The sequence below is a fragment of the Otolemur garnettii genome, unplaced genomic scaffold, assembly GCF_000181295.1.
Source record: "Otolemur garnettii isolate 467f Iridium unplaced genomic scaffold, OtoGar3 scaffold00076, whole genome shotgun sequence".
NCBI lineage: Eukaryota > Metazoa > Chordata > Mammalia > Primates > Galagidae > Otolemur > Otolemur garnettii.
In genome coordinates this window covers 3,574,857-3,593,920 of record NW_003852471.1, presented here as the reverse complement: position 1 = coordinate 3,593,920, position 19,064 = coordinate 3,574,857, and the positions used below count along the sequence as shown (strand labels likewise).

The window sequence follows — 19,064 nt, the reverse complement described above, 5'->3', positions numbered from 1 at the left end:
CTCAACCCTTTTATTCTCTCCCTCTTTTATTGTCTGTTCTTCTCAATTCAAGTGGAATCTACATCACAGCTCATCATAGAATGACTTTTATTGCCAAGAGCATGGGGGGAGGGGCATTTTTTTTCTCATCTTCAGAAAAGCCAAGAATGGAAATTTTCAAAGGTATCCACTCCCTGACCATCCTCACAGTGGCTCTCAACCTTCCTGATCACCACGTTGTTACACATGGAACAGAGGAGTCGCAACCCACAGGTTGAGAACTGCTGCAACAACCTTCCCTTAATTCTACCTGCACATTGTTATTCAATGGTAGGATACAGGTCCCTACCGTTCAGGTATGACACAGAATTTTAAAATGTCTGTGTAAACCACAAGATTAAAAAGGTTTTCCAAATATATATTTTTGGACCAAGTCTACCATGGGATAAGCTGAGAAGAGAGTACAGAGAACATTATAATTTTGGTTTTAAATAAATATGAAATCTTATTTTGCTATATCTATGAAGGACTGTTAAATGGTCGTATTAACCCTCTCTGCTATGAGATCATATTTTTTATGGTTTTTGACTTACTGACATCATACGGAGAATGAATCAAGCAGAATGAACCCTGTTAGATTAGAGACTAACCCACAATATTCACCTTGACACTGCATGATCCCTTGACCCTCCCTAAAAGGTCTTTTCCCTGCAATCCTAACACACAATTGTCCTTTAAGAAAATAAAAATTATAATAGTACAACATTCAAATAATAAATTAGAGAATAGCTATTTATCATACAAAAGGTTCTGTTTATTACAGAAGAAGTTTCCAAAGAATTTATTTTCAATGAAGGAACTCCCTTATGGCATTTAAAATATAATTTAAAAGACTGGGCATGATGGCTGATGCCTGTAATCCTAGCATTTTAAAAGACCAAGGCAGATGGATTGCTTGAGCTCAAGAGATCAAGACCAGCCTGAGCAAAAGTGGGCTGCCATCTCTATAAAAAATAGAAAATTAGCCAGACGTTGTGGCTGGCACCTGTAATTGGGAGAATGAGGCAAGAGGATCTCTTGAGCCCAAGAATTTGAGGTTGCTGTGAGCTATACTGATGCCTTGGCACTCTTCCCAGGTTGACAGAGTAAGATTCTGTCTCACAATAAAATACAATATAGTAAAAATTTCCTATTACATATTTATCACAATTTTCTCAATATCACTGAACCCATCTACTACTCAGAATTCATTTTCTAAATTCCATTCTTCAATAACTGGAAACAGGACTCTATGGAGAAATGGCTAGGTCAGAAATAGCTAGGAAGTATAAAATGAGCTTGGAATGTCTTGGGGTTCTAGAAAGTAAGGAATTGTTTAGATCTAATAAGGATCTATCAAAAGGAAACAGGGACCAACCCAAATTGGCTCCCAATGGTCAAATCTGGGAAACATTAAGCAACAAAATAACGTAGTTATGGATGATTACTCATAAGATAGAAATAACATCCATGAGTTCATAGGGGCCTAAATAAATCAGTAGAGGAGGAACAGAATTCCAGCTAGTATGTGTCAAAGAATGGGGGGAATAGAAAATCATAATTTTTCAAACAACATTGTAGCAGTTGTTTCAGGTATGGAGAATCATTAATGGATGCTAATATTTGTGATCAAAAGTATGATAAGAAGTAGAAAATTTCCATAGCCTAAAATTACTTCTCCAAGAGATATTTATCAATATACAGTGAGAAAAACATGGTGATGCTATTTAAGTGGCCAAAGTTATTATCTCCAATAATGAGGCATAATTATATCATGATGTGAGGTACAGGAGAGGACATAACATCAATTCTACAATATTCTTGCCAAAATTCATAGCTTTACTCTAATCATGAGGAAAAATACCAGATGAATCCAAATTGAAAAATATTCTAAAAACAGCTGGCCGGTTCTTACAAATGTAAAAAGGTCACAAAAAGCAAGGTCAAAAAGAAGAGCTGTCACAGATTGGAGACTAAGAAGACACAAAACTAGATGCAATGTGTGATCTGTATGATTATTATAAAAGTGAAAATGGCAATGGCTGCAGCCATCATGGACGCTGTTGGGCATGACAAGCAATTTAGTTGCAGGAGAGTAAAGTGGTGAGGCTCGTGATAAAATCATGAGCTGTGGTAAAATCAGAGATGCTGACCAAGCCTAAATCAGGAAGGGTTGATGGTACCAGACCAGGGATGCTTGTGCTCTATCCTTTACATAAGAGGGAAGGGCCTGAAGGACATCAGTAAAGGAATATTCTGTAGGTATGCATCTTGGGGAGACCATTCAGGCTACTATGTCCCAATATGAGTTGCTGGGATCAGACCTGAGACGGGAGATGATGTGGGAGCCAGTCTCCAAGATGGCCCCATGATCTGCACACATGCCCTGAGAGGCTCCTTCCATATTGCATGAAGACTGTATCTTCTAGTCTCCTTTTCAGGAAGATGTAACCACATGACTAATGGGATATAAGGAGAATTGCACATAATTTCCAAAGATTATCCTTAAATGGAGGGGTATACACATCTTGTTCCTTCTTCTTCCTGGTGGTTAGAATGTGGATGTGATGTCTGAAGCCCTGGTAGCCATCTAGGATTCTGAGGTGAACCCCTCTTTGCAGATGGTGAAACACCACAGGGAGATGATCCCTAACACATTCTTTCAGTCCTAGAATGCTCATCTGTAAACTTCATTTATGAGAAGAAAAAAAAAACTTACCTTGTTGAAGACACCGTTTTACAGATTTTCTGTACAGATTGGTCATTCATAACCAATCTTATAATTACTTTGTTAACAAATGGGAACTTTAAAATGCCTGTTAGGCCACACAAGTAAGCCATTATTTTAGGTGAGCATGTGATGAAATGATGTCTATTTCATATAAAGGCAAATTGTCTTAATAGCATGAATTCGTGTCATTCTCAAGGTATATAATGAAGTAAAACAAACAACAACTTACCTGCCAAGCATCAAAATCAGGTAAATATGCACGGGCATTTCCTGGGTCAAAGGGCCCACGACCTTCTTCACAACTGCTTAGATCATGTAGAGCATAAGCGATCGAATACACGGCTTGTTTGACGTTGTTCGTAATTCTTAGCTGAGACACATCCAGATAGGTGTTTTTAAGATCTTCCAACTTCTCTTCTCCGGTGCAGAATTTATCAGACACGGCATCCAATCTGTCTTCTTTACCAGTCATATTCACTCTGTGGTCACTATTGTATGGAACGCTGCTGTTGGGCCAAGTGCAGTTAAAAGCAGTTTGCCAGAATTCGATGGTCAGGACGTCCCTTGGATTCTTGCTAGGATGTACATCGTAAAGAAATTCTCGTAATCCTGGTATATCAGTTCTTGGTATTGCAAATCCAATACTTCCACCAAAATACGGGAAATATTCAGGCTTTGCAATAAGGGCGGAGGTGACCCACGCTTCGCTGGCTATCCACGTCCTGTCGGTTATGTTATGGTAAACCATTTCCAGCACAAAAGGACTGAGGTCGATATCAGATGCATAAAGCACAATGACCCTGGCGGTGGAGGTCTTCACAGCATCTACAGCTTTTTGCATTTTCTCATAGGAATAGACTTTGGGGATGACTTCAGAGAATGCGAGGCAGAGGTTGGCATCCTCTATTTTTTCCTTAAAAGTTTTTACCTCATATTTTCCATAGTCATCATCAGCTGCTATGACACCGATCCAGACCCATCCGAAGTGTTGGATAAGTTTTACCATGGCTTCCGACTGGATCTTATCACTGGCTATCACACGAAGAAAACTAGGAAACTGGTATTTGTCACTAAGAAATGAGCAGGTTGAGGCATAGCCCACCTACAATTGAAAATATTCATGCCGTTAATAAAAAGAAAGAGCCAATTTGAAATTATACAGTTTCAGGGTATTTTTATTGGACAGGGAGGGAACTTAACCATTCTTCTCCCTTTACTCTGACATCCTTCAATAGATAAAGTGACTGCTACTCCTGTCCCTTACTCAGCAGGTGGGGACTTTGGGAGGGAATGCTTTGGGCCTCTCTATCTCCCCTTTCCCACCCCATCCCAAGGGATTTGGAGGAGTTCATAATTAACATGATGACAGTCAATGCACTACATTTCAAGGTGGGATCACTGCAGTGAAAAGGAACCCATCTGCCCTTTACTCTACGCACCCCAGAGTCGAAGGGAGTGAGTCAGCCATTCACTCAGATTTAGCTTCCCGTCTATACAGATGATGGAGTGAATGGACTCAGGCACAGTCCACTTGGCAAGCCCAGTTCTTTCTTCTCTCTCTCTGCCTCCCTCTCTCCCTTTCCCCCCTCCCACCACTACCTTCTGCCTTTCTCTCCTCTTTTCTTCCTTTATTTTACACTGCCAAGGCTTCTGAGTATGCAAGTTCCAAAACTCATACTGGGAAAAGTGGTAGAAAACACCATCCCCACTTCAGGTCTAAGCCACGTTCTTCAACAAAGTTACCAGAAGTCCTCATTTTATAGGTGCTTGACCAGATAAATGAAGAGGTGCTTTTTTTCTCATTTGGACAATGATCTTTGATGTATTTTTCATTAGTAGGAACCTAAGAATGGAGGTCAGGTGACCACAAAATCCTCCCTGTCTTACATGTATTACTGCCAAAGCTTACCCTCTACCTCAGCACTCTCTACTTAAGAACTTGCTCCCGTATCCATCCCATCACCCTCTCATCGTATTAATGCATCATCTCCAATAGGATCTCCAATATTATAATTTCATAGCTCCACGACTGTGAATTTCTTCATCAGTGCCAGAACGCTCCTAGTTTCTCTTTCCTGTACCCTATGTTCCATTCTTATTCTACTGGATAAAGTTAAAATTCTCCTTTCAAACCATGCAGCCAGCAATATCATGGAAGCCATCTGTAGGAAAGAATTTTGTTTAAGAAGCAGACATCTGATTTCTAGCTTTGGCTGCATAATGTATCAGTCAGTGGAAGATCTTACACCTTCTGAACCTCAGTTTCCCCATGAGTGAAATCAGGATAATTATAGTTACATTTTAAGGTTGCTCAATATATTAAGTAAGTTAACACATGTGAAAGTATCTGTCACACAGATTTCTTTTACCTTCTTTGCAGGTTTACTACAGGATTTAAATGAGAAAATCTATCTAGATGTCTCCAACCAGTGCTGGGACCACAGCTGATATTTGGTGGGGGAGAGAGCTCACAGCAGCACCAGTGTGAGCTGCAGGAAGTCCACACCTGAGGTGACAGCTGTGTCACCCAACCCCTCCTCTTTGTTCTGTAATCTGTAGTTTCCCGTTCCCCTCGATTTGCCTTTGTAGCTTTAAATAATTTTTGCAATTATTTCAAATTCACCCATTGCTTCAGTAACACAAATAAGCTTAATCGTCATTCACATTAAGTCCTGACTATTGACACTTTAACAACCCTCCTTAGAGATAATCATAGAGCTCTCGTTCTATTTTCTTAATAATCCCTTTTTTCTAACATTAGCTCTTCTTATGTTGAAATGTGTCACTGCCTCTCGATTTAGAGTAATCTGTAAGGTTAGCATCTCCAAAACTCTAGCCAACTTGCAAAATTCCCCGGCTCATTTCAGTATGCTAGTGTATGAACGAAAAGGGTCGTGAATAAGAAGCATTAGTATTGGCAAGAAACAAATGAGTTCCTTATACCATCTAGGGATCAACAAGCAAGTGTTTACCAGATGCTTCACACAGTGCTTCAAAGCAGTACACCTACTAAGATGCCAGCCTGCAAGCCACTGGGTCACAACCTCAAGCCAAAAAGTAGAGCAGGTGCCGAGGGACATGGAAGACTCTCACGCTGGCTCTAAGGCGGCACTGGTTCGCACTAGCCAAGGCCCATCTGAACGTAGTAAGTAGGGGCAGCAGCATCACTCCAGCCCATTGGCCTTTGCTCTTAACCCAGCCTCCCTCGTGTACCCTGTTGCTGTAATTTCCACAGGGTTTGGGTGGTAGTGGGGGGCACTTAAAGTATTCTATTTTTTTATGCCAATAGATTTAGGAGACACACTTTTTTTTGTTCCATGAATGTATTGTACCATGCTGAAGTCAGGACTTTCAGCGTGCCACCGATAGTGTGCACTGTACCCAGTAGCTGGGGTTTTATCCCTCAGGACCCTCCCACCCAGTTTGTGTTTTTTAAAAATTTAGTACCCAGGTGGCGCCTGTGGCTCAAGGAGTAAGGCACTGGCCCCATATACCAGAGGTGGCAGGTTCAAACCCAGCCCCAGCCAAAAACTGCCAAAAAAAAAAAAAAAAAAAAAAAAAAAAAATATATATATATATATATATATATATATATATATAGTACCCAGCTGAGATACCTGAGGTAAATAATACAATCCTAGAATCCTCGAAGCAGCAATGGATAAGGATGATCCTCCTGCTCCAACAATTCCCACCAGCATAGCTCCCATGCTGTTTCTAAAATTGGGCTTATTTTCCTCCTGCCCTGTAAGGAATACCAGAGCTGCTTCTACAGATTTGGAGATGGTGGAACAGGTGTCGAAGATCTGATAGCCCAAAGTGACATTGGGCAAAATATCCTCCCTCTCATTGATCTCCCGGATTGTGTGGATCATGGCCTTCATCCAGCGGAATCCTCGAAAGTTAAACCTGACAAAGAAATAGCTTTTGTAAATTAACAGGTAGGGCCTTGAGGGGGAAAAGCAGCTTTTGGTCAGACTTGATTACAGCATTTTGCCAAAACATCAGTGGTCACCTCTGTTGTCTGAGGTTGTTACTTTTTCATAAATGATGTTACAAACTCGAAGAGTTCAAGTGTGAATCATAATCATTGCTGATTGGCTTGGATTGAGAAACACTCTAAGTGTTTTCTTCTATCTATGTGTCTTTTCACATGGTATAGTCTTCTCAAACTGCTGATTAGCTGTCTTCAGAAAAATATTCTTACATTCACAATTCTCCCCACCAAACCCAGTAACCCCTCCAAACATTTCCCCCTTGGCTGGAAGTCCCTGGTGCCCGGGGAGTCTCCTCTCTCTCTTCCTTGCCTCCTCTTACTTTCTTCTGTACGTTAACCATGGTGTAATTATAAAATTATGTAAATATGTGAAAATACACATAATACGAGTACCTAAAATTGATATGTACTATGACTCACTCCTATGACTTGGCTGTTAATACTGAGAGGTTTTTTTTTTTTTTTTTTTTTGCAGTTTTTGGCCGAGGCTGGGTTTGAACCCACCACCTCTGGTATATGGGGCCAGCACCTTACTCCTTGAGCCACAGGCACCACCCTGCTGAGAGATTTTTAATTGAAAATGTCTCTTTCCCTACTACTCTTACCTATAATTATAAACCAGAAGCCCCCTCCTTTCCATTTCCTAACGATTAAAAAGGCTATTTCTCTTGCAGTCTATCACCACATTTTTTTTTCAATTTCCTCACCATTAAAAACAATTTTATCACAAACTCTTTCTTCCCAGTTTTAACCAAACTTCAACCTAATTGAAAGAAAGTGGCCTGAGACTTTCGTCTCTGAATATCTTTTACAGCTATCATCTCTAACACTTTATCTTCTACTTAATAAATATTTTTTGAATTGAATATCTAATAGCAAATAGCCCTGTTGAGAGATTAGAATTTTCCTCCCGGTCTCTTTAATTGGATTTTTGTTTGTTTTTGTTCTTCACTGAATATGTAATTATTGATTCCTCTGGTGCTAGACGCTATGAATACAGCCGTGAGCAAGATAGAGCAATGTCTGGGCAAAATAACTGAAAAAATAGACTAGAGCTATAGCACAAAATGATTTAAAAAAAAGAAAAAGTGATCGGGTAGACGTAGGAGCTATCACATAAAGAGGAGGGGACCTTGTTGGAGGAATGGACAGCCATGCTGAAACTTGAAGGGTGACATGAGAATGGAGGAAGGATTCTGCAGGCAGAGGGAAGAGCATGTGTGACCAAGAGAACATGGAGCATTCAAGGAGAGGAAAGCTCAGCATGTTTAGAGGAGACAGCATAGGAATGCCCGCGGCACCATGAAAGCAGAAACCAGAGGACCAGAAGGTGCCAGAACAGAAGGCCTTTACTATCCTAAGGTAATTGGTTTCCAAATTTATAACAGTGACAGTATAAATATTTGAAATAAATATAGAAATATCTTTTTAAAGTAATAGAGCAGTACATTTTAAGGACTAGAAAATATTCACCTATGCTGAACCACTAATTCGACCCCCAAAATGTCTCTAAATGTACACTGTTCCTCCAAAGGAAAAAGCTAAAGCCCCAAACTGTTCATTACAGAATTATTTACAGTATTGAAAAGCTGGCAAGAACTTACATGCTCAGTGGTAATAAATTATGGTACATTGACTTGCTGGAACGTATTTTCATCATTAAAAAACTATAATTATATGGCGACGCCCATAACACAGTGGTTACGGTGCCGGCCACATACACCAAGGCTGGGAGGTTGAAACCCAGCCCGGGCCAGCTGAAACAACAATGACAACTGCAACAAAAAAAAATTGCCGGGCATTGTGGTGGGCACCTGTAGTCCCAGCTACTTGGGAGGCTGAGGCAAGATCGCTTGAGACCAAGAGTTTGAGGTTGCTGTGAGCTGTGATGCCACAGCACTCTACCCAGGGCAACAGCTTGAGACTCTGTTAATAAACAAATAAAATAAATAAAAAATAAAAAGGCTATAATTATAGAAACTACACAGCAGTATGCATATAATATTAAGTGAAACAGCCAGTGTGCAAACTTGTTAATCACACCTCCGCTGTGATTAAAACTACATATGAAGTGTTAGGTTAGGCAGTTAGACATGAGCAGGGAGGATGGTGGATGTGGTTAGGCTATTTTGGACTGACTTGGGTCGGGCTGGCCAGAGTCGTTATGGGAATAGGGCTAATGGAAACCTTGCAGGTGCAAGACCTTGAGGGCAGGTTGTCTTGGGGAGCTGGTTGTATTGGGGGACTAACCAATGTCTCTGGGACTTTCTGATGTGGACAGATAGACACTAATTTTTATGGGAATATGCTAATGGGACAGAGCTGATCAAGACCCTGGGAATTTCCAAGAAGCAACCTACACTCTACAAAAGTTGTATATAAAATTCATCACTGCACTCTCCATGGGGCCGGCAGCCACTAGGGCAGGGCTCGGTTTGAGGTCCAACCCATTAGGATCAACGTTTCCTTTCTTGCTAAAACTTCACATGTTCTCGTTCTCGCCAATTATTTCAGCAACTACCTCAGACCATCACTGCGCCACCCTAACACAAAGAATAAAATGATTAACAGGGAGATTTTTTAAATAAGCACAGGATATTTACTGGAAGGGTACGATTGGGGATTTTTTTTATTCATTGTTTTCCATTATTATAGTCACAATATTATTACATAATGTATACTTTTTTTTTCTCATAATGTTTCTCTAAATCCTACTTTGTTTAGATCAATGAAAACAGGAATGAAAGTATTCCTTTCCTCATTGCATTTTACTATCTTCCTCCGCTGAGAAATATTTTCAAAATGATGGTTTTCTTCATCCATATACTTAAGCCAATAGCCAACCAAAATTAGTACCTTATTAAAACTGTGGGTTTCAGAATGAGATTTCTCCAAACTCCAAGCTGAATTTCTAGATGGGTTATAGATAAAAGTTAATTGTGCCCAAATGAAATTATCATCAGATTCGGCCCAGCTTGGCTTCTGAATACCACATAGGCCAGGCCTTCTGTGAGGACTCTCTCCCCTAAAGAAAAAGTTACAATGAATGGAGGCGTATTAAGAGGTCGGGAACACTGGGTTTGGGTAGAGATAGGAGGGAATTGTTAACTGTTATCCGTGAAAATGAATCATTCAGTTCTAGTTTTGAAGATATATATATCAAATACTTTTAAAATAGGGAATGTTATCAATCCAAAACACTTAAGTATATTTAGGATGGATCAAAATGCCAGGGAAAGAGATTCAGCCTTGTATAACATAAACATAAGCAATTTGGATTTCAGTCAAGTCAGGCTGAGAGTCCAGCAGAATACCCACAATGCCTCACATAATTGATCCATATTCAGGACAAGAAACTGGTTTTTCTGATTCCCCAAACCATATGAAACAACTCTCAAAGACAAGGCAATCAACAGATTTTCATCAGATAGTCATTAACCCGGAGATGACTAGGCTATTGAAATGATCAAACATAGACTTGAAAGTAGCTGTTGCAACCCTGCTCCATGAAGTGAGGGCAAACCCTCTTGAAATATGGAAACAGAAGTCTCAGAAAATAAATAGAAGTTTGTCTTTAGGGGAAATTTTAGAACCGAAAAGCCCCTCATCTCTGTCCATCCTCTGTAGAATCTGCTCTGCAGAAATGTTCAGCCCAGCCTAACCCCTGCCTCATCTGCCCACCCCTCTGCTTCTCTTCAGTCTTGGCAGCTTCCTGATGGTCCCTGGCCCCAGTCCCTTCAACTGTCACAGTCACTTGCTTATTCCTTCTCCTGCCAACCTCCTCTGTACAGCTCATTGCACTTGCAGATGCATCAACCCAACCAACTGTCCATACCTGAGTGGGGCTGTGCAGAGTTCCCCAAATGTAGAATTCTGTAATCAAATACATTTTGGAAATACTGCACACTTGACAGCACCTGTGGCTCAGTGAGTAGAGCGCTGGCCCCATATACTGAGGGTGGTGTGTTTGAACCCAGCCCCAGCCAAACTGCAACAACAACAAAAAAATAGCTGGGCATATTGGCAGGCGTCTATAGTCCCAGCTACTCCAGAGGCTGAGGCATGAGAATCACCTAAGCCCAAGAGCTAGAGGTTACTGTGAGCTGTGACACCACAGCATTCTACCGAGGGCAACAAAATGAGAATCTGTCTCTTAAAAAAAAAAAAAGAAAGAAAGAAATACTGCACACTTAGCCCTGTCTGAGGGGAACCTTCACAATGCATGTAGTCTATTACAGGTTCTATTATAACTTGGTGGCTCCCCATATATATTTGATCCCAAAGTCCTTTTTTCAACAAGCATTTATTAGTTTGGGAAATAATTCTTAAAATGAAAAAAAACACACAGTTGGCTGATTCACAGGGCCTAAAAGAAAACCCTAGTTCTGCCTTATACATTTCAGGTGACCTATGCAAGCCATTTAACTTCTCTGAGCCTTAGTTTCCCCCACCTGAAACGTGAGCGTAACATCTTCAACCAACTGTTTTAAGAGTAAGATGTCTTCTGTATTTTAACACTGAAGAAACATTACTTCTTTCTGAGAGGTTCACCCCCAGAAAAGCAGAGGCAGATCCAATTTATTTTCATATTAATCTGAAATTTAAAAATAAAAAAACAAGATTATGAAGGGAATAAAAAGAAGTTCCAGTAAATAGTGGAGAACACATTAAATGATTCTGTTTATGAAACCCATGTGTTAGTGCACCATATTATGACAAACTCTAAGCATTCATTTAATGTTATTAAGGATTAAGGAAGTGGAAACTTCTATAAACAGTAATGAACTGAGTCTGTTAACAATGCAGCTATAAGCAAAAGCCTTCCTCCTCCTTCTCCCCTTTGCTTCACTGTAAGAACAGAAAACAATTAGAAGGTCCAGGAAAGAGAGAAGTAGTGGCTGATTGCAATCTTTTCCTTTTGCCAACAGCATTACAGATGACCCTTCCCTTTAATGATATCTCAAACGTGGAGCATCAAGTACGATTAAAGGACGAGAGCTATGATCAGTAACCATTTGCTGGCGTAAGAAGTTGCTAAATATTTTACATCATGAATTTACAATTATAATTACTCTGAGCATCACGGAGATGCTCACTACATAATGTAAAATGCCCAAGACAAAATAATGTCTGTGCTTTGGTCACAACTATACAAAATTTATGGGTGCATTTGAACAAAGGGCTGAGAAAGCACATAGGAAAGTGGAAAGAGCTGTTTTGTTATGGTGATAGGATGGTGGATGATTGTTTTCCTTTCTCTTCATTGCTGGCGTTCTTTTCATATCTGAAGAGTACGTGCGTTTGTGTGTGCATACGTGCAATGTGTGAGACAGCTAACCCATGTTTGCCTTTCTTATAATGGATCGCTAGCAAATTCAGATCAGGTTTCCTGATAAGGTGGGTGTAGGAGAGTAGAGGCAGAAGCTTTCTAGAAGCCAAAGGAATCCTGCCATGAAAATGAGAGATAAATCACCATTCCCACGCTGTGTATTTTCACTTGAGGAGAATTTAGTCTATTACAATTAACAGCAAAGCTGTAACAATGCATAATTCTTTTTTTATCTTTTTTTTTTTTTGAGACAGAGTCTCACTTTGTCACTCTCAGTACAGTGCTGTGGCATGACAGCTCACAGCAACCTCAAACTCTTGGGCTCAAGCCATACTCTTGTCTCAGCCTCCCAAGGAGCTGAGACTACAGATGCCCCCCATAACACATCTCTATTTTTAGAGACGGGGTCTCGCTTTCGCTCAGGCTGGTCTTGAACTCTTAAGCTCAGGCAATCCACCCACCTCAGCCTCTCACAGTGCTGGGATGACAGGTGTGAGTCACTGCACCCAGCCAACACTGCATAATTCTACACCATAGTTTCATAAGGTATACATAAATCATCAGGACGTCTTGCGAAAATGTGATTCTGATTCAGCAGGTGTGCAATGCGGCCCACGTTTCTGTATTCCTTCCAAGTCCTTAGGTGATTCTGATGCTGCTGGCCCACAAGCCAGCATCTGTAGAACAGTGCTCTGTACTACATAAAACCCACCTTTCTTCTGTCTAAGTTACAGAAGTAGGAAAGGACTCACTGGAGACCAAGCTTTCCCCATTTCTAAGCAATGCCCACCTTGGAGAAACTGAGGCCTAGTGACAGAAAGTACCATCCTGAGTGAAAAGGATGGTGTCAGAGTCAGGACTAGGCATCATGGCTCCAGTTTCAGACTCTGACCCTGACATCTGCCACTTCTCCGGCACCTGCAATCGATGTAAAAAGAAGATAGGAAGAATGGCTTACCCTTCACATTTTGCTGATACTGGTTCCAGAATAGACTCATCGACTGGGATGGTCCTGGAGTGAATAGGAAACATTCCTCCAATAACAACTGAATGGTTGTCGGCATCTACGTACCCATTCAAATCAAACTTGCCCAGCAACCGACAGGTCTGCTCTTCCTCTTCTTTGCCTTCAGCACCCAACACAGTCCATAAAAGTGTAAGAATTCCTAGGGCCAAGCGTTTATTTCGGCTGGCCATCTTAATAAGGTGAGTTTGGGGGAAATGACAAGTGTTGAAGTTAGACTAGTTTTAAAGAGGCGCCTAGATGGAGCATTAGGGTGAGCGTGTGTGTGTGTGTGTGTGTGTGTGTGCGCGCGCGCGCGCGCGCGCGCACCTAATCCCCAGGACACAGCTTGCCACTACTTGCTGTGTAATTGTCATGTCTCAATCACAGAGCCTCACGCTCACTTGCAATTTATGGATCTGGACTAGGAGCTGAGGAACGCTTTTGAAAAGAGACTCATAAAAATCCTTTTATGTTTAGCAATAATATTTAATGGCATAACAGTGCGCTTTGAGTTTTAAGAAGTAATTTCATTTTGTAAAAACTGTCCCTTTCCCGTTGGTCACCTGCCAGTCTCCTTCATTCTTCAGCCATCCTGGTGGCTGGACGCTTCTCTTACCCTAAAGAAGAGGAGAGGCACCTGTTTCATCACAAGGTATTAACAAGGTGGCCTCAGGCCAAACTCTGTCCTCAGGCTACAGGAAAAGTTGAGTAGAGAACCATGGATGGGATCTGGAACAGATGACATCATTTTTAATCTGCGCACTGTTACTTTTGTTAGCGTGTTGGTGGAAGAGCCACTTAATTTCTGTGTTACGATGTCCTCGTCAGTGACTAGGATGGTAATGAGCTACCTTAGGAAAAGCCCCATAAGAGTTGAACGTTTTTCACAGGCCTCATTTTCTTTCATCTGCACTTTAAGATGAAGCGTTGCCCTCAGCTCCCTGCTGCCTCTGTCACTGGTCCCACATTCGTGTTCCTTCCTGAGAATGCCCTCTCCCCATTTCTTGCTCAGCCCCTCTCAGAGTTGTCCCCCAGTCTATTTCTCCAGGACAACTCATCACGGATTCCCAGTCCCCAATCTTTCTCTCAACCCCCTCATAAAGATTCCCCCACGGAGTATAAATTCGTATTTGTAGAACACAATCCAGCAATATAGATCAGGGGCACGAAAAATCTGCATGCTCTTCTATCATGTGCTTTGACTTCAAAGTATTTATCTCCAAGAAGCAATAGAGATCTACAAAAACCTAATACACATGTGAAGATATTGAGTACGGTTTTCTTGTATTATCAAAACATGGAACAAACTAAAAATACACAATAGGGAATTTTTCAATCAGTTATGATTGATTCACTTGGAATACAAAGAAGCCACTGAAATCATGTTTTAGAAAATTATTTTCTCACAAGGGAAAAGTACACAATATGCCTACAGGGAAGGGAACAAAGCGGCAGATAAGGTGGCTTCCTAAATGTCTAAAATTTCCTGATATTACCTCTCTCTCACCTACATATTGCCATCAAATGGAACACGGCAAATCAGAAGTCAAAAGAAAGAAAAAAGAAGAAAAATAATCACCTTTCCCTCTACCTTAGCAAACCAATCATTTTCACATTTCCATATTCATTTTCAGTTTAAACTGACACTGTGCAGTATTTTGGTATTAGATTATGTATGATTTTAATTTTCATCGCTAATCTTTTTTTTCTTTTTTTGCAGTTTTTGGCGGGAGCTGGGTTTGAACCTGCCACCTCTGGTATATGGTGCCAGTGTCCTACTCCTTGAACCACAGGCGCCGCCCTTTCATCTCTATCCTTTCCTACATTTTTCTCCTGTGCTCTACAACACAATTACACCTCCCATGTATTTTCCACATGGCAGCATTAGCACCACCAGTCATCTGGGTCCCACCCTCCCCTTCCACATGAAGGTCATTTCCTCCACCTCATCCCCCCCCCCAGAAGGATTTCCCACTTATTAGCTAAGTGTAATCTCCTTTCTGATCCTGGGATACACCAAAGAGAGAGGCTCCATGACCTCACTGGCGAAGTCGCAGCCCATGCCTCAGTCTTCCATAGCCATCTTCCACCTTCACAAGTGAACTAGCAGATGACATGCCCCTGGGCCCTGACTCAGTGACATCTCCATCTGCCCCATGAGTCTCTGTCTTCTAAAGTGTGGTTCACAGGTTCCACCCTGATGCTTTCAAAATGACACTGACAAGTCCAAGAAAAGACTGATTCCCAGAGGACTCTCTCCCCAGATATGCTTTAGAGTTTAGCTTTGTCCAAACAAAATTACGCTTTGCAAGACAGCTCACACCTCACTGCTGGCCTGAGAATCCTGCTCTGGAGCTTTGGGTTCACTCACTGGCCCTTTGCAGACCTGCTGGGAACTATTCCTCCCTAGCTTGCAATCTCCCTCTTTTACCAGAAGGCAGCTGTTTCTGAGCAATTATCCCTCTTGTTGCCAAGGGCTACCCCTGCACAAAAGTGTGCTTATCACCAAAGCTGATATGTCTTTGCCTTTTGGTAAAAAGCTGTGAAAAGTACCGTCAAAAATCATTAAAATCGATTATTTTAAGTTATATTAATAATTTTTAAAAGCTATAAAGTTTATGATTATTTTACATTTTACAAATTGCTTTTCTATATCTTATTCTTCCTCTAGATCAGGAACTAGTTTCAACATTGATGAGATTTCTTTTTTTTTAATTGAATCATAGCTGTGTACATTAATGCAATCATGGGGTGCAATGTGCTGGTTTTATATACCATTTGAAATATGTTCATCAAACTGGTTAACTTAGCCTCTACCACATTGATGAGACTTCCAATTCGTGCACAAGCATCTGGTATCCCGTGTTTTTCTAATTCCCAGGACGATAGCCTATTTTACCAGGGCCACAGCGGTTACATCCTCCACATGCAGTAGAATTCAATAGAGATGAGGCAGAAATAAAGAAAAACAACAGCCACACTCTGAGGCAGGGGGTTTTTATCATGTGCACGGTGGTGGATGCATATCACCCCATTTTGCCCTCCTAACACCCTACATGACTGGTTAGATTCTTTTGCTTTTCCAGGAAGAAATGTGAGCTCACACAGCTAGCACACACTAAGACGTAGACACCAAAGCCTGCAGACAACAAACAGGGGACTTTAGACTAACTAGCCTTTTTTTTGGAGTCTAAGGGTCCTAATGAGTCAGCAATGTTCTGGTTCTGGGTGAGCCTTTCCAAGGCTCAAGTTCAATGATAGCTAATAATACACTCCCAGAGCAAGCAGTAGCAAGTCGTTTTGTTAAGCATTAAGGTGAGACTGTTTCTTCAATAACACTTTGAACCTAATTGCCATGTCCATGGGACTCTGACTTCGAAAACCCTCATCAAGGCAAAAAGACATCAGATGAACGTTGGTGCATGTGCCATGGGTATTGACTCCCAAGTGCCCACAGCCAGATTCCTAGATCTGAGACTGTGGGCTCCCATAGCGGTGATCTCGCAGTTCTCTAAGGGCCCCAGCAAAAGTCAGGCTCCCTCCTAGAACAATAACATAGCCCGTCCAGACTTGTCTTTGCCTTTAAGCAAAGGAAAACACCTGAGCTCCTGCAGGTTCTGAGAACCATCTTATTAACAAAGGCTGAGTGTATTTAAACACTGTTATATGGTTTCTGGGAAAAGCTCAAACCCTGGGTCTACTGTGGAGGAACACTGCTGAATGCTTCTGAGAAGCCTGAGCCTTGTAGCCACTGCAGTGAACTCAACGCTGGATCCCAGTCATTCATCAGACGCAACCTGTCAGATGCTATTCAGCTTTTAAATCTCCCTATGCCATCCCTTACCTTTATATGGAATCCTAGGTCATACCACACCAGCAGATAAATAAATATACCAATCAGCTTTGTTTTCTTTTCTCCTACATGAAGTTATCCTAAACAGGCAAGAAATGAATACTGCCATATTCATATTTGTCATATTTATAGAACACAATCCGGCAATATAGATCAGGAGCATAAAAGATCTGTATGCTCTTCTATCACGTGCTAGTTATAGGCATTTAAATCGTTCTTTTTACTTTACATAACATATTACAGTTGAACAACATGGAGATTGAACAGTATGTGTTGGCTTTACACAGGTTTGCCTGTGTCTCTGCCACCCCCGCCACAGCGAGACCCCCTTGCTCTTCCTCAGCCACTCAGCCAGTTTGGGAGGAGTTAAAGCTATCCGTGGATTTCCACCTGTGGGTGGAGTCGGTGCCCCAAACCCCATGTGGTTCAATGGTCAGCTGTAGTTTTTTTTGATCTGTGTCTCCAATAGTTAAAAAATTACTACTTGTAGTTTGAATTTGGGGGCATTAGGACATCGTGGGCTTGCCTGTATCTTTATAATAAGAAAAAAGGAAAACTAAAAATATATCAGCTTTCCTAAGACTGTTGTTATCATAAAACTCAAGTTATTGATGAGAGGGTCTTGAGGTGTCTAAGAAGTCAGCTTTGGGATTTTTTAACAGGTCAGTACTGATCGCATGTTACAGAAGAGCCCCTGTGTGTCTAAATAGAGAAAGCCCTCAATTACAGCAGAGGAGGAAGACATTCAGACACTCGAGGCATCAAAATTTTCAAATGGCTGAGGTGAGAGGATCGCCTAAGCCCAGGAATTGGAGGTTGCTGTGAGCTGGGTGATGCCGTGGCACTCTACCAAGGGCAATAAAGTAAGACTCTGTCTCTACAAAAAAAAAAAAATTCAAATGGGTGCCTTGCTGAATGGAGAAAGCCACAGGTTACCACCTCTTCTGCTTCATCTATTTTCACGAACGTGACTTGCCAGTCTCATTAATCCTCTGCCTCAAAATCAGCTGACTCAGTGAGCAGGAACTCCTGTCACACAGGACCTCAAGCATCCTCTTTCTCCTTGGACGCAACGCGCATTCTGTGGCTACGATGTGCTGTGGCTGTAACATAAACTGCAAATATGGTAAGCAACTGACTAACGCTGGCCAACGACCACAATCACTGCCTTACAAAGAATGGCATCTTCATTTTTAATAATATTTGAAATAAAATGAACCAGTTTTAACTCTCACCTGAGAGTTTTAATATGCCTGCCTACCTCCAAGATTGCCCCCCTTTTAATCCATTCTAAAGTTCGCCATGTCCTCAGACCACTTCTTATATTTTTTATAGCTTTATGGAGATACAATTTACATACTGTAATACAGACCCATTTGAAGTGTACAACTCAATATTGTTTAATAATAGCATGTTTACAGAGTTGTGCAACCATTACCACCATCTAATTTTAGAACATTTCAATCATCTCAAAAAGGCTTCCTCACTCCCAGCCCTAGGCAACCACTTAATCTACCTTCTGTCTGCATAGATTTACCCACTCTGGACATGCCACTTTTTTTTTTTCCTGAGACAGAGTCTCAGTTTGTTGCCCTTGGTAGAGCAATGTGGCATCACAGCTCACAGCAACCTCAAACTCTTGGGCCTAAGCTATTCTCTTGCCTCACTCTCCTGGGTAGCTTGGACTACAGGTCCCCACCACAATGCCTGGCTGTTTTGTTTTTTTTGTTTTTTGTTTTTTTTTGGTTGTAGTTGTCATTGTTGTTTGGCAGGCCCAGACTGGATTCAAACCCACCAGCTCTGATGTATGTGGCTGGCACCCTAGACACTGAGCTACATGCTCTGAGCCTGGACATGCCATTTAAATGGAACCATACAGTATGGGATTTTTGTGTCTGTTTTCTTTTTCACAAAACATAATATTTTGAGATTTATCCATGTTGTAGTGTATATTAGTACTTCATAGTGTAAGATATAATCTGGGCCAGGCACAGTGGCTCATGCCTGTAATCTTAGCACTCTGGGAGGCCAAGGCAGGTGGATTGCTTGAGTTCATGAGTTCAAGACCAGCCTGACCAAAAGCATGACCCTGCCTCTACTAAGAATAGAAAAACTGAAGCAAGAGGATCC

The 19,064-nt window shown here is 41.3% G+C and overlaps 1 protein-coding gene across 1 annotated transcript in view; it reads right to left on the bottom strand.

Annotated features, from left to right (window-relative positions):
* The window catches only part of LOC100944741 (vomeronasal type-2 receptor 1-like), a 26,204-nt gene extending 12,932 nt beyond the window's left edge, over positions 1-13,272 (bottom strand). The window contains exons 1-3 of the mRNA XM_003794128.1: positions 13,034-13,272; positions 6,367-6,658; positions 2,979-3,851 (exon numbers count right to left, since the gene is read on the bottom strand). Of these exons, the coding sequence (XP_003794176.1) occupies positions 2,979-3,851; positions 6,367-6,658; positions 13,034-13,272 (1,404 nt within the window). The remainder of the gene's footprint in view (positions 1-2,978; positions 3,852-6,366; positions 6,659-13,033) is intronic.
* Between the last annotated feature and the right edge of the window lie 5,792 nt (positions 13,273-19,064).